Source organism: Symphalangus syndactylus, chromosome 11, assembly GCF_028878055.3.
Source record: "Symphalangus syndactylus isolate Jambi chromosome 11, NHGRI_mSymSyn1-v2.1_pri, whole genome shotgun sequence".
Lineage (NCBI taxonomy): Eukaryota > Metazoa > Chordata > Mammalia > Primates > Hylobatidae > Symphalangus > Symphalangus syndactylus.
Window position 1 is genome coordinate 47,815,632 of NC_072433.2, and position 16,228 is coordinate 47,831,859.

The 16,228-nt window shown below is 38.6% G+C and overlaps 1 protein-coding gene across 1 annotated transcript; it reads right to left on the bottom strand.

Annotated features, from left to right (window-relative positions):
* Positions 1 to 6,273: 6,273 nt before the first annotated feature.
* On the bottom strand, positions 6,274 to 12,483 carry LOC134731784 (beta-defensin 109-like). Its single transcript, XM_063612604.1, has 2 exons — positions 12,426 to 12,483; positions 6,274 to 6,479 (listed from the first exon to the last, which is right to left on the bottom strand). Exons 1-2 carry the CDS (start codon positions 12,481 to 12,483, stop codon positions 6,274 to 6,276), a joined length of 264 nt encoding a protein of 87 aa, XP_063468674.1.
* Between the last annotated feature and the right edge of the window lie 3,745 nt (positions 12,484 to 16,228).

The following is a 16,228-nucleotide window of genomic DNA, read 5'->3' on the forward strand; positions in this document are numbered from 1 at the left end:
TGCCTAACAGTGGGTTCAGGACAGTCGGTGAAGCGCACTGTGCGCGAGCCGAAGCAGGGCGAGGCATTGCCTCACTCGGGAAGCACAAGGGGTCAGGGAGTTCCCTTTCCTAGTCAAAGAAAGGGGAAACAGACGACACCTGGAATATCGGGTCAGTCCCGTCCTAATACTGCGCTTTTCCAACGGGCCTGGAAAACGGCACACTAGGAGTTTGTGTCCCGCACCTGGCTCGGAGGGTCCTATGCCCACAGAGTCTTGCTGATTGCTAGCACAGCAGTCTGAGATCACGCTGCAAGGCGGCAACGAGGCTGGGGGAGGGGCGCCCGCCATTGCCCAGGCTTGCTTAGGTAAACAAAGCAGCCAGGAAGCTCGAACAGGGTGGAGCCCACCACAGTTCAAGGAGGCCTGCCTGCCTCTGTAGGCTCCACCTCTGGGGGCAGGGCACAGACAACCAAAAACTCAGCGAGAACCTCCACAGCCTTAAATGTCCCTGTCTGACTGACAGCTTTGAAGAGAGTAGTGGTTCTCCCAGCACGCAGCTGGAGATCTGAGAACGGACAGACTGCCTCCTAAAGTGGGTCCCTCACCCCTGAGCAGCCTAACTGGGAGGCACCCCCCCAGTAGGGACAGACTGACACCTCATTCAACCGGGTACTCCTCTGAGACAAAACTTTCAGAGGAACTATCAGACAGCTGAATTTGTGGTCTCACGAAAATCCGCTGTTCTGCAGCCACCAGTGCTGACACCCAGCCAAACAGGGTCTGGAGTGGACCTCTAGTAAACTCCAACAGACCTGCAGCTGAGGGTCTTGTCTGGTAGAAGGAAAATTAACAAACAGAAAGGACATCCACACCAAAAACCCATCTGTACATCACCATCATCGAAGACAAAAAGTAGACAAAACCACAAACATGGGGAAAAAACAGACCAAAAAAACTGGAAACTCTAAAAAACAGAGCACCTCTCCTCCTCCAAAGGAACGCAGTTCCTCACCAGGAATGGAACAAAGCTGGATGGAGGATGACTTTGATGAGTTGAGAGAAGAAGGCTTCAGACAATCAAACTACTCTGAGCTACGAGAGGAAATTCAAAACAATAGCAAAGAAGTTAAAAACTTTGAAAAAAAATTAGAAGAATGGATAACTAGAATAACCAATGGAGAGAAGGGCTTCAAGGAGATGATGGAGCTGAAAGCCAAGTTTCGAGAACTACGCGAAGAATGCAGAAGCCTCAGTAGCAGATGTGATCAACTGGAAGAAAGGGTATCGCTGATAGAAGATGAAATGAATGAAATGAAGAGAGAAGGGAAGTTTAGAGAAAAAAGAATAAAAAGAAATGAACAAAGCCTCCAAGAAATTTGGGACTATGTGAAAAGACCAAACCTACGTCTGATTGGTGTACCTGAAAATGATGGGGAGAATGGAACCAAGTTGGAAAACACTCTGCAAGATATTATCCAGGAGAACTTCCCCAATCTAGCAAGGCAGGCCAGCATTCAGATTCAGGAAATACAGAGAATGCCACAAAGATACTCCTTGAGAAGGGCAACTCCAAGACACATAATTGTCAGATTCACCAAAGTTGAAATGAAGGAAAAAATGTTAAGGGCAGCCAGTGAGAAAGGTCGGGTTACCCACAAAGGGAAGCCCATCAGACTAACAGCTGATCTCTCAGCAGAAACTCTACAAGCCAGAAGAGAGTGGGGGCAGATATTCAACATTCTTAAAGAAAAGAATTTTCAACCCAGAATTTCCTATCCCGCCAAACTAAGCTTCATAAGTGAAGGAGAAATAAAATACTTTACAGACAAGCAAACGCTGAGTGATTTTGTCACCACCAGGCCTGCCCTAAAAGAGCTCCTGAAGGAAGCACTAAACATGGAAAGGAAAAACCGGTACCAGCCCCTGCAAAAACATGCCAAATTGTAAAGACCATCGAGGCTAGGAAGAAACTATAGCAACTAACGAGCAAAATAACCAACTAACATCATAATGACAGGATCAGATTCACACATAACAATATTCACGTTAAATGTAAATGGGCTAAATGCTCCAATCAAAAGACACAGACTGGCAAACTGGATAAGGAGTCAGGACCCATCAGTGTGCTGTATTCAGGAAACCCATCTCACGTGCAGAGACACACATAGACTCAAAATAAAGGGATGGAGGAAGATCTATCAAGCAACTGGAAAACAAAAAAAGGCAGGGGTTGCAATCCTAGTCTCTGATAAAATAGACTTTAAACCAACAAAGATCAAAAGAGACAAAGAAGGCCATTACATAATGGTAAAGGGATCAATTCAACAAGAAGAGCTAACTATCCTAAATATATATGCACCCAACACAGGAGCACCCAGATTCATAAAGCAAGTCCTCAGTGACCTACAAAGGGACTTAAACTCCCACACAATAATAATGGGAGATTTTAACACCCCACTGTCAGCATTAGACAGATCAACGAGACAGAAAGTTAACAAGGATATCCAGGAATTGAACTCAGCTCTACATAAAGTGGACCTAATAGACATCTACAGAACTCTCCACCCCAAATCAACAGAATATACATTTTTTTCAGCACCACACCACACCTATTCCAAAATTGACCACATAGTTGGAAGTAAAGCTCTTCTCAGCAAATGTAAAAGAACAGAGATTATAACAAACTGTCTCTCAGACCACAGTGCAATCAAACTAGAACTCAGGATTAAGAAACTCAGTCAAAACCGCTCAACTACATGGAAACTGAACAACCTGCTCCTGAATGACTATTGGGTACATAATGAAATGAAGGCAGAAATAAAGATGTTCTTTGAAACCAACGAGAACAAAGACACAACATACCAGAATCTCTGGGACACGTTCAAAGCAGTGTGTAGAGGGAAATTTATAGCACTAAATGCCCACAAGAGAAAGCAGGAAAGATCCAAAATTGACACCCTAACATCACAATTAAAAGAACTAGAAAAGCAAGAGCAAACACATTCAAAAGCTAGCAGAAGGCTAGAAATAACTAAAATCAGAGCAGAACTGAAGGAAATAGAGACACAAAAAACCCTTCAAAAAATTAATGAATCCAGGAGCTGGTTTTTTGAAAAGATCAACAAAATTGATGGACCACTAGCAAGACTAATAAAGAAGAAAAGAGAGAAGAATCAAATAGATGCAATAAAAAACGAAAAAGGGGATATCACCAACGATCCCACAGAAATACAATTTACCATCAGAGAATACTACAAACACCTCTATGCAAATAAACTAGAAAATCTGGAAGAAATGGATAAATTCCTCGACAAATACACCCTCCCAAGACTAAACCAGGAAGAAGTTGAATCTCTGAATAGACCAATAACAGGTTCTGAAATTGTGGCAATAATCAATAGCTTACCAACCAAAAAGAGTCCAGGACCTGATGGATTCACAGCTGAATTCTACCAGAGGTACAAGGAGGAACTGGTACCATTCCTTCTGAAACTATTCCAATCGATAGAAAAAGAGGGAATCCTCCCTAACACATTTTACGAAGCCAGCATCGTCCTGATACCAAAACCTGGCAGAGACATAACCAAAAAAGAGAATTTCAGACCAATATCCTTGATGAACATTGATGCAAAAATCCTCAATAAAATACTGGCAAACCGAATCCAGCAGCACATCAAAAAGCTTATCCACCACGATCAAGTGGGCTTCATCCCTGGGATGCAAGGCTGGTTCAACATACGCAAATCAATAAATGTAATCCAGCATATAAACAGAACCAAAGACAAAAACCACAGGATTATCTCAATAGATGCAGAAAAGGCCTTTGACAAAATTCAACAACCCTTCATGCTAAAAACTCTCAATAAATTAGGTATTGATGGGACGTATTTCAAAATAATAAGAGCTATCTACAACAAACCCACAGCCAATATCATACTGAATGGGCAAAAACTGGAAGCATTCCCTCTGAAAACTGGCACAAGACAGGGATGCCCTCTCTCACCGCTCCTATTCAACATAGTGCTGGAAGTTCTGGCCAGAGCAATCAGGCAGGAGAAGGAAATAAAGGGTATTCAATTAGGAAAAGAGGAAGTCAAATTGTCCCTGTTTGCAGATGACATGATTGTATATCTAGAAAACCCCATTGTCTCAGCCCAAAATCTCCTTAAGCTGATTAGCAACTTCAGCAAAGTCTCAGGATACAAAATTAATGTCCAAAAATCACAAGCATTCTTGTACACCAATAACAGACAAACAGAGAGCCAAATCATGAGTGAACTCCCATTCACAATTGCTTCAAAGAGAATAAAATACCTAGGAATCCAACTTACAAGGGATGTGAAGGACCTCTTCAAGGAGAACTACAAACCACTGCTCAAAGAAATAAAAGAGGATACAAACAAATGGAAGAACATTCCATGCTCATGGGTTGGAAGAATCAATATCGTGAAAATGGCCATACTGCCCAAGGTAATTTATAGATTCAATGCCATCCCCATCAAGCTACCAATGACTTTCTTCATAGAATTGGAAAAAACTACTTTAAAGTTCATATGGAACCAAAAAAGAGCCCGCATCGCCAAGTCAATCCTAAGCCAAAAGAACAAAGCGGGAGGCATCACGCTACCTGACTTTAAACTATACTACAAGGCTACAGTAACCAAAACAGCATGGAACTGGTACCACAACAGAGACATAGATCAATGGAACAGAACAGAGCCCTCAGAAATGATGCCGCATAGCTACAACTATCTGGTCTTTGACAAACCTGACAAAAACAAGAAATGGGGAAAGGATTCCCTATTTAATAAATGGTGCTGGGAAAACTGGCTAGCCATATGTAGAAAGCTGCAACTGGATCCCTTCCTTACACCTTATACAAAAATTAATTCAAGATGGATTAAAGACTTATATGTTAGACCTAAAACCATTAAAATCCTACAAGAAAACCTAGGCAATACCATTCAGGACGTAGGCATGGGCAAGGACTTCATGTCTAAAACACCAAAAGCAATGGCAACAAAAGCCAAAATCGACAAATGGGATCTGATTAAACTAAAGAGCTTCTGCACATCAAAAGAAACTATCATCAGAGTGAACAGGCAACCTACACAATGGGAGAAAATTTTTGCAACCTACTCATCTGACAAAGGGCTAATATCCAGAATCTACAATGAACTCAAACAAATTTACAAGAAAAAAACAAACAACCCCATCAAAAAGTGGGCAGAGGACATGAACAGACACTTCTCAAAAGAAGACATTTATGCAGCCAAAAAACACATGAAGAAATGCTCCTCATCACTGGCCATCAGAGAAATGCAAATCAAAACCACAGTGAGATACCATCTCACACCAGTTAGAATGGCCATCATTAAAAAGTCAGGAAACAACAGGTGCTGGAGAGTATGTGGAGAAATAGGAACACTTTTACACTGTTGGTGGGACTGTAAACTAGTTCAACCATTGTGGAAGTCAGTGTGGCGATTCCTCAGGGATCTAGAACTAGAAATACCATTTGACCCAGCCATCCCATTACTGGGTATATACCCAAAGGACTATAAATCATGCTGCTATAAAGACACAGGCACACGTATGTTTATTGCGGCACTATTCACAATAGCAAAGAGTTGGAACCAACCCAAATGTCCAACAACGATAGACTGGGTTAAGAAAATGTGGCACATATACACCATGGAATACTATGCAGACATAAAAAATGATGAGTTCGTGTCCTTTGTAGGGACATGGATGAAACTGGAAAACATCATTCTCAGTAAACCATCGCAAGGACAAAAAACCAAACACCGCATGTTCTCACTCATAGGTGGGAATTGAACAATGAGAACTCATGGACACAGGAAGGGGAACATCACGCTCCGGGGACTGTTGTGGGGTGGGGGGAGGGGGGAGGGACAGCATTAGGAGATACACCTAATGCTAAATGATGCGTTAATGGGTGCAGGAAATCAACATGGCACATGGATACATATGTAACAAACCTGCACATTGTGCACATGTACCCTAAAACCCTAAAGTATAATGAAAAAAAAAAAGTAAAAAAAAAAAAAAAAAAGTACTATTAAAAGAAAAAAAAAAAGTTTTGTTAAGATCTGTTAATGACTCACAAAGAAATAGTACTTGGATATATTTGAAATTAGTATTTATTCATTTGTCTTCATAAGTGAAAATGAAAGATATTTATCAAGATGGAAGTACTTAATATGTATATTTTAATATTCTTAGATGCAAATAACTTCACTTTTGATGTATTTTTATTTTATCTCAGTTTCATTTTAACTTAGGTTTAAGGGGTTCTTGATAATCTGACATATTAAGTGTTGTTGGAATTGGCATTAAAATCCACCCTGCTCTACAGCACTTCATCCTTCTTCGGCAGGCACCAATTTGATCTTCTACTACTTTGCAGACATCTCTTTGGCAGACACCAGACAAATTGAGATAATGACCTTCCGCAGCACCCAAACCACCTCTTGCTGCAGGAAAGAAGATCCAGTGAGATAGTCCACAAATGGAATGTAAATCCATTTGTAAACACTCTTAAGTAACAGAGTAAATTTAGTATGAGCGTTTTTATGTGGGAGCTCTTGAAATGGTTGCTGCTCATATGTCAGAGACACATGCAGATTGAGAAAGGTAGCAGTTCCAATCCTGGTTTGGCCCAACAGTCACTGCATTTTTGGTGGGGAAAAGGGATGTGGGAGGAGATGGTACATCTTCATCTTTTTCTCTGGGTTTTCTGTCAGAAAGGGCTGTTGCTTACTCCAGTGGCAAAAAATGCCAGTGTCTTCTGCCGGAGTAGGTTACTGAGGGCCATGGTGGTTCCACCTTGTGGCTGATACAGATAGTCCCTTTCTGCTTTTGTTTCTAGCCAAAAAAGATGTTTCTGGCATCTCAGGTATGCTGATTTCAGCAGCTGTTTGTTCTATGTGGCTATTCTTTTTTTTTTCTTTCACTCTCTCTTTCTCTCTCTCTCTTTTTTTTTTTTTTTGGCTTCACTACGTTACCATAGTTTCTTAAATGGTACCTTGAACCCTCCCAGGGCTATTTTGGTTTGTACATAGCTATCTGTATATTTTTTTCTTGGGGGGAGGGTGTAGAGCTAAAAGGCTGGCATATCCTGCTCCTGCTCCCCCAAGTGATGTTACTCCCCCAAGCTAACATTTCAGGCTTTCAATTTATTCGTGCTTTCATCTGTTCAAACATAATTAGAAATTACTTTTTCTCTCCACATTTAGATTTGATCTATCTACTTTAATTGCTAATAGTGGCTTAGTCATAGAATAGATTAGTTAGAAAAAGTATGCTTTTGACATTATAAATGGTTCTTTCAATTTGTGTCTAAAAGTGGAAAATACTAGAAAGCTTAACATTTATTATTGTATTCAGACCATTATTTCCTCCAGATGACCTTTATTACAACAAAGATAATTTAATGAACATCTCTCTAATGGTAAAGCTGATGGCTTTGTGCTATTACAATATCCTTAAAATAAAGTGATGGTCTGGTGGAAAGAACAACTAAAGCAAAGACTAGGAAAAAAAAGTTAATACCTTCATTTTGATCTCACTCGGCATTGAGAGTTTTCAGTGTGTTAAAGATTTATTATACATTTAGTAATTTAATGTTCATTTAATAATAAATGGATCCTATTAAATATGATTTTTAGAATTAAAATCACATTACTTTTATTCACATCTGTCTACTGATGCCATTCCTAGATGAGAATGGTATAACATTATTTTATTTTTTTCATTTTGCCACATCTTTATTTACTTAGGTTTATGCTGTATCAAACAGTGTATGTGTGGGAGTAATGGGTGATTCAGGAATGCGTGAGAAGTAGGTTTAAGCTCTTTCACCTTGAACAATTAAAATTAGCAACATAATATTGAAATATATACGTAACACTCAAGTGGTACTTTCAAAATAGTGTATATTTCCTCTGTTTATTTGTAGCTTTTAAACCCAGCTAGAAGCATTCTATTTCCTTTAGGCATCATAAGTCTGAAAGTCTGTAGTGAAAACTACAAGTAGTAAATGATGCTAATATATGTGCTCCCACCTGTGGAAGAATTGATTGTCTTAGATAAAAAAAAAAGATGTTGCAATTGGTGTACAAAGTATCTAGAATATAATCTGGTGGTGGTTTTTCTGTTTCCATAGCAGAGTAACATATATAATATACCCATTTCATCAAGTTATTTAAATATGCCTTTGAACGTGGAGAATTGAAAATAATACTGTGAATCCTGGTAAACATTTAAAAATAATGAGAAGAATATTGCCTTTACAAAGTCAAAATTTGTCTGAATACAACCCATATAGCAATTTCATAGCAAAACACTTCCTTCAATCCTATTAAAATCAGAAGGAAAAGAAGAATACCCACTGTCAATGCTGTATTAATATAGTTCTAGAAGTTTTGGACAATGAAATATGTTGTAAGAAAAGAAGTCAGGGTAGACTTGAGCCCATTCTTTTTCCTCTCCTTCTATACCTCCCAAAATACCATTGGAAGGTTGTAACATTTTGGAGAATCTATAGTAGTGTCCCAAATCATAGAATAGTATGAATACATCTGAATCTGAAATATCTCCAAAAGATACAAAATAGGTGTCATTAGAATGAAAGAAAGATTTAGGCTTTTGGCCATGACCTCAAGTTAGCTGCTCTCAAATGACTGCTGCTATCGAACAAATACATTTTAGAGGATCTCTTTGAAACATTTCTACTCTTGAAAATGGTTAGGCAAGTTCTTAAAATATCTCCTCTTTGAAACACAGAAATAGTCTGTGAACTGGAGCTTGAGCACTGGGCACTTTGTATTGGCTAGCTGACGGAGGGGGGTGAGGGTTTCCCAGATCTTCTGGGAAGATCTGCTATTATCAGCAATGCTAATGGTGGTACTACTGACTCTTGGGCCATCAGAAATTCCAGTTCATTAATCCTGGAACTTCTATATTGAGATAAAGTGTTGAGTCAGTTTCACAGAGGAAGTTTGGATAATAGCATTTTCATTTCAGACCGTAGAATGATGGCAGATTAAGGATGAACAATGAGTTCAGTATTAAAAATGATGATGTAAGCAAGATACCATGAATAAAAGTTAATGAAATGAATAGCACATTTAAACCCTTGAAAACTAAATGTATTGAACTTGTCAATGTGGAGAAATTATTAAGCAGCTGTGTATCGAGTGTTTAAAGAAACAATCTACTATTACAAAGATGTAAAAACAATAGTAAAACAATATAGATGATAGAAAAAATAGGCAGGTCTGGCTGGGCGTGGTCGCTCATGCCTGTAATTGCAGCACTTTGGGAGGCCGAGGGGGTGGATCACGAAGTCAGAAGAAGCAGGAGGAAGCTGCCCTTGATGGAGATAAGAAGGAAACAAGTGAACCTCAAGCAAATGTTGAAAGGCTGAGTGTGGGCTTGTGATAGTTTAGCATCAGTAGGGTCCCAAACACACTCACTCTCACTCACTAATGCTTTAATGCTTTTCTTTCTTTCTTTCCTTCTTTCTTTCTTTCTTTCTTTCTTTCTTTCTTTCTTTCTTTCTTTCTTTCTTTCTTTCTTCTTTCTTTCTCTTTCTTCTTTCTTTCTTTCTTTCGCTTCCTTTCTTCCTTCCTTTCTTTCTTTCTTTCTTTCTTTCTTTCTTTCTTTCTTTCTTTCTTTCTTTCTCTCTTTCTCTTTCTTTCTTTCTCTTTCTTTCTTTCTTCTTTCTTTCTTCTTTCTTTCTTCTTTCTTTCTTCTTTCTTTCTTTCTTTCTTTCTTTCTTTCTTTCCTTCTTTCTCTCTCTCTCCTTCTTTCTCTTTTTTCTTCTTCTTTTTGTTTCTTTTTTTTTTTTTTTTATGGATTCTCACTCTGTAACCCAGGCTAGAGTGCAATGGTGCGATCTTGGCTCACTGCAACCTCTGACTCCAGGGTTCAAGTGATTCTCCTGCCTCATCCTCCCAAGTAGCTGGGACTACAGGTGCGTGCCACCACACCCAGCTAATTTTTTGTATTTAGCAGAGATAGAGTTTCACCGTGTTAGCCACTGACCTCGTGATCTGCCTGCCTCAGCCTCTCAAAGTGCTGGGATTACAGGTGTGAGCCACCATGCCCGGCCCCACTAATGGTTTTTTCATGACCTATCTTGTGTGCTCCTAGGTAAGATCAGATGGAGAGCGGGAGAAATACCTGAGACACTTTTGAGGGACAGGCATGTAAGAACTGCTGCAATTTGAGGTCAGAGCAAGGTAAAGATCTCACTGTAAGAATCGTGGAAAATCCTCTGTTACTGGGGAGTGGGTTGGGGAGCTGAGAGAATACCCCCTTCACTCTCTTTTCTCACAGGTGCATAAGAAGAGAGACCTGATGAGGTCTGAAGGCAGGGCAGGGCAGGTAGCTGAGAGAAGTAGATTCTCTGATCTTTCACTGAGTGTGAGGCAGCTACTGCCCGAGGTTGGGCAAGGGATGGGAGCCCTGAGAGATTCTTGAGGTGCAGAGATAGAGGCTTGCTGAGGATGAAAGTGGACAGGAAAGTTAAGAGAGGCTCCAATGCTGACCATGGCACTCTGCAAGAAGAGAAAATCTGTATGTAGAAGTTTCTGAGGGAAAATCGTGAGTTTAGTTTTGGATATATATTACTTTTGAAATTAAGTGTCCAAGTAGATATACCAGTTATGCAGTTGGATAATTTATTATAAGCCTGGAGTTCAAAAGGAGGTCCAAAAGGAGAATTTAAAAGGATGAGACTTGCTGAGCCCTTCCAAAGAGTGTGTGGTGAGTGAGAAGAGAAGACGACCAGGAACTGAGCTCTGGAGCTCTCCAATAGGAGGTGTGATGCAAAAAGATGAGGAAGAAACAAAGGAAGCCAAAGTGGTAGCTCCAGTGAGATAGGCTGAGAATCAAGTGAATGTGCTGTCCTGGAAGCCAAGTGAAGAAACTATACTGTGAAGAAGGAAGTGATTATTTATGTCAAATGCTGCTAATAGGCCAATTGAAGTTGTAGTGAAAAATGATCATTGGATCTGGCAATATGGAGATTATTCGTAATTTTGACAAAAGTGGTGTCAATAGCATGATCAAAAAGGCGGAGAGAGCCTGATTGGGATATATTTAAGAAACAATGAGAGGAGAGCAGTTGAAGACAGAGAGTATGGACAACTATTTTCAGATGTTTTGTTTAAAAATAGAGCAAAAAATGGGATGACAGCTGGCATCGGAAGAAAAGCGAGGACATTCTTTTTCTTAGATCAGAAAAACAACAGCATATTTGTATGCTGATGGTAATAATTTACTACCATAAAAAATGATGACACAGTCATGACATAGTGAACTGCAACAGGAAAATCCCCAAGTACACAGTGAAGAGGGAATATAATATACAAATTTAAAAATTATTTGAATTTCTGAATCATCTGTTTTGATATTAACCTTTTATTCCTGCAATAGTTATTTTAAACATGTTCTAATTTTCTCTTGTTCAGTATTGCCAGATTATTACAAAGTTTATTAGACTTTTTGAAAAACATTTTTTAAAATACTAGTTTTTTCTCATTAGTTTCATTAATTTATATTTTGTATTTATAATTTTCCCTTTATCTTCTTTAGGTTTATTATGCTGTTTTTTTTCCAAAAGCCCCCAAAATGGATGCTTAGCCCATTACATTTTAGCCATTTTTGTATTGAAAGTTGTGTTACCCATTTCTGTGTGGTTACCTGTAATATACCATGAGCAGCACTTCTTGGTGCATTTCCTCCTTATTAATTCACTTGTCTGAAGTTCCTTTAACTCTGCTTTCTAGTCTTCAGTTTCACTTTGCAAATCATTTTTTATTCATAACCACACAAAACATAATTTATTTTGAAAAGTCTCTCATAAAATTTTCACTTATTCTAGGATTATGATTTTTCCGTTTGTCTCTTTGAAAAAATCTTTCAGATTTGTCAACACTCATTTAGCAGTAGCTCCTATTGATAGGATTCCATCCCTCTCTTTTGACCTAGTGAGTGTATATAATAATAGATGCCACAGAAATTCAATCCTGTCAGATCTAAGTTGCTGCATATAAATTTCCATGTCCCACAAAGGCATCTCATTGAGATCACATTCTGTTGTATCCTTACTTTGTATCTTGAGATGCCTTGGTGGGGCATCGAAATTTATATGTAGGCAGTTTGATCTGACAGGATTGAATTTCAGCAGCATCCATTATTATATCCACTCACTAGGTCAAAAGACATGGATGGAATCTTATCAACAGGAGCTACTGCTAAATGAGTCTCTTTTCTATTTTTCCCTATTGTAATCCTAGTGAAGCTGTAAATATTAGGTTCTTGAACCCACAGGACTGATTTTAGGATCTTGTCTGGCCAGGGATATAGCCTGCTAATCTGCAGAACCTTATAGTAATCAGCTACCAACTTACCTGGGGATAAGATAATTGAAAAAGGAAGGAGAATAAGGAGAAGCAAATGGAGTCTCATGGCTGAAGGGCCGGCATCAATGTGGGTTGAGCCTGGAGTCTCTGGGCGTTGTGTGTCTGGGCCTTTTTATGAAGCTCTCTGAGTCTGTGATTTGTCCTTGGTTAGTAGAGCCTAAAGAAAAGAGAATAACTGAATCTCCCACAGGAAACTTCCAGGGACACACAAATACATAAATGTGGTGATATCTCAATGGATGAGAAAGCAGGTGAATGCTATTTATTTCCCAAAGATTCAGGATGTCTTTATTGTCACCTGCTTTCTTCATTATTTTCGACACGCACATGCAATAATCATTGATCTTACTTTATACATCTATTGTTTACCAGGCAATATAGTAGGAACTGAAGTAAAATTGTTATACACAAACAGTACATAATTAATGGATATAGTTTGGCAAGTTTGCACATATATATTACTCTTGTTACCACAACCAATATCCAGGTAATAATATATCCATCACCTCCAAATGTTTCCTACGTCCCTTTGTTATTGTTGTTTTTGTTGTTGTTGTCAGAACCCCTAAGATCGACCCTCTTTACAAATTGTTAAATACAAAATACCTCATTGTTAACTATAGGTACTATGTTTTGGAGCCTATCTCTGTAATTGACTCATTTTGTATAGCTTTAACCCTTGAATAATAACTCCCCATATTGTTCTTTCCCCACTCAATAAAACACCAAACTCTTTTAAAGCACATTCTGTATAATCCACTTTATGAAGCTTTTCCTAACGTTCTTTTATCTGCTCCCCCCTATTAAAGGGAACTACTAATATAACAATTACCTGTTTTGGATTATTGTGTCTTTTACATACATTCCTTCATGAACCCATTTAACACCTTATCTCCCATTATCTTATTATGAAGTAAAATAAAACTTGACATGATTTTAAAAATGAAATCACAAAAGGGCTTTGTAAAATTATGATGTATCATTGCTTATTTGTAAGAATTCAAGTTACATTAGGGGTTTTTAAAAATCTTTTGTTTTTATTTGTTGCATATTGTGAGCACAGTGTCTTTTCCAGCTATTTGCTTTGGGAAGAAAAGTTAGAGTTACAATGAACATCATAGGCTATCTTGTCTAGTCACTTACATTACAGATGAGGAAATGAGCTGAGGGAAAGGAAGAAACTTGCCCAAGATCACCCAGTGATCTAGTGAGGAAGGTGATAGGGACAACACTAAGGCTTGGTATTCTGAGCCTCATTCTATTTTCTCCTCTTGGCCCTTTTCTGTTTCCTCCTCTCTTCCCAAGCCTTCCAGAAAAACTTTACAGTGCTGCTGCAATGTCTACCTAAGGACACCCAGAGGAGACCCCACTTTTCATTAGACTGCTTTTTTAAGCACTGTCTTGCATTTTCTTCTTCAGTCTTGTTGTATCCCATTTTTGGCTATAAGTAATGCTTCTGCTGTGCTGTTCTATCCAATTAGTTTCTTCTATTTTCATTGAGTGAAAATTAAAACAAAAAAACCATTAGTTTATCTAAATTTGGAAGTTTTAAAACTTGATTAGAATTTCCTGGGGATATGGCTATAAGACATATATTTTAAAATATTTTTCATTTTCGAAATTAAAAATCAAACCCATATATTTAGCCAGGATGACTACTTGATAACTACTAATCAGTTGGGTCTTCAGTAATGCCACAAGGATAATAATCTTATAAATCAATTCCCTGGTGTTGTGTGCTACTGAATTAATACAATTTGATATGGTATCACCTTTAACCAGGCTTTACGGTGTCACACAAAGGAACAGCACAACAGAACTATAGGGTAAGATGTATAGGGAAAGCCGGGATGTAAATCCCAGCGTTGACTCTGACATTTACTCCACTGTTGGGAAAAGCACTTCAGTTCCCAGAGCCTTAATATTTTCCTCTATAAAACAGGAAAAATAGAGCCATATTCAAGGTTTTGTCAAATCTTGTTGCTGAGTGATTTTATAGTGTCTGCACCTATCCTCTCTGCTAATCATAACAAGGCTAACGAACTGTTCTTTTGTTTAGTTAAAGATATTTTTGCATTTGTTTACAAATTCTTATTCTTCCCTTCACAAAAAAAAGAAGCATTTTAAAGGTAATTTGTAAAATGTTAAGAGTCTCTTACGTATCAACCCTTCACAATGTGATAGAGTAGCTTAACCCCATCCCTAAGAGTATAGTTTCAGATCAGCCACAAACCTATGCGGAGTGTGGGATAGAGAATATATTTCAAACACATTCAAAGGCATACACACACACACACATACACACACACACACACACACACACACTCACACAGTATTACCTAAGGCAGAGGTGCAGATAAAAATCTTGGATAGACAACTCAAAATTCTTAGTACTAAAATAATCCTAATAATTTTCCTTCCAAAGTCACCACCGACAATCAGATCTCTTAAAGGTTGGTGCCTTAGGTTTTTGAGCCTTGTGTAACTTTTGGCTTTCTTTTTTGGTCGTGTGCTATTTATCTCATAGAAAGAAACCTCTTCTTCATCCTATGCCAGTGCCATATTGCAGGGGCTTGTTGACATCTTCCTGGTATGTAGCAATCCAGGTGACTGGCCTCTGGCTTCTTAGGAGCAAGGCCATCATATGCTTTTGTTCTTTGTCTGCTTGTTTCCTTGTAAGGGCCCCACATACAATGGGTGCTTAACAAATATTTGATCAACTGAACTCATTTTCCACCTCCGTTCTCTCCACTTCAATCTCTCCCTTTTACTTCTTCCAGATTAGTTTTTCTACAGCAAAATGGGAATTGTTCAAAAACTGTCCTTCATCTTTATAACTTGAAGGATTCGTTAACCCTAAGCAGTCCTTTGAAATTTACTATCACAGACTAGATAAAAATGTCTGGGTTCACCAAGAATAGGCATGTGTGCCATCATATTTTCTGCTAAAAACTTTGTAAAGTGTTTTTAGCAAACAATGTAAAGCATAGAATTTGACGATCTCTGACAATGTAAAAGGATCATCCGCATTCTCACATGTTCATGGCTACTTTCCCACTCCTTCCCCAACCTTGAAATCCTGAATTCAAAAGAAAATATGAGAGGATAGTTTGCCTCATATAAGGCAACATGTTGCTTGATCTTTCTTGCCTATACACATTCAAGAGCTCCAGAAAATTTTCTGATCTACTTAGGATGCCTGATCATCTTCTTGGGTAAAAGCAGTAAGTCCTACACATAATCACCAAAACCATGTCCGTTCAAGGGGTCTTATACCTGTGATTCGTGATTGCATGCTAAATGCAGAAGGGTATGCTCCATTGCAGGGTCATATCTGGTCATTGTGTTTAAGTTCTAATTTAGAAGACTAGTTGCTGAGAAGGAAGAGGGAATGATAATGTTAGGAATTGGAATGCAACTTAAGGGGAAAAGTCAAGTACAAGGGACCAACAGTACTGCGAGGCAATACGTTGAAGATTTCTTAGGTTACTGTAATATCTTCAAGGAGACCCCCATGAATCCTTCCTGGCTGACCCCACCAAAGCTTTGGCATAACATTTATGCCAAATGTCTTAGGCTAACTTTTCCTAAAGAAAATAGAGGAGTTATGGAGACCAATGTTTAGTAGAATAATGCCTGATTATTTTGTTTTGAGGTCTAGTAACTGCTAGTAAACTTGCCTAATTAATTCACATTTAGAGGTCGAGTAAAGAGGGTTTCAAGCACTTGAAACACCACTGATTCATTTCATGTGAGAGTTGCTATAGAGAGCTAATGAACTATGAGGCTGC

Excerpts from the sequence above, each read along its gene's own strand:
- LOC134731784 (XM_063612604.1), bottom strand. The coding sequence starts at position 12,483 with ATGAGACTCCATTTGCTTCTCCTTATTCTCCTTCCTTTTTCAATTATC. Across the intron at positions 6,480-12,425 it reads TTCAATTATCTTATCCCCAG|CAAGAGGTGGTTTGGGTGCT; the intron begins GTAAGTTGGTAG and ends TCTTTCCTGCAG.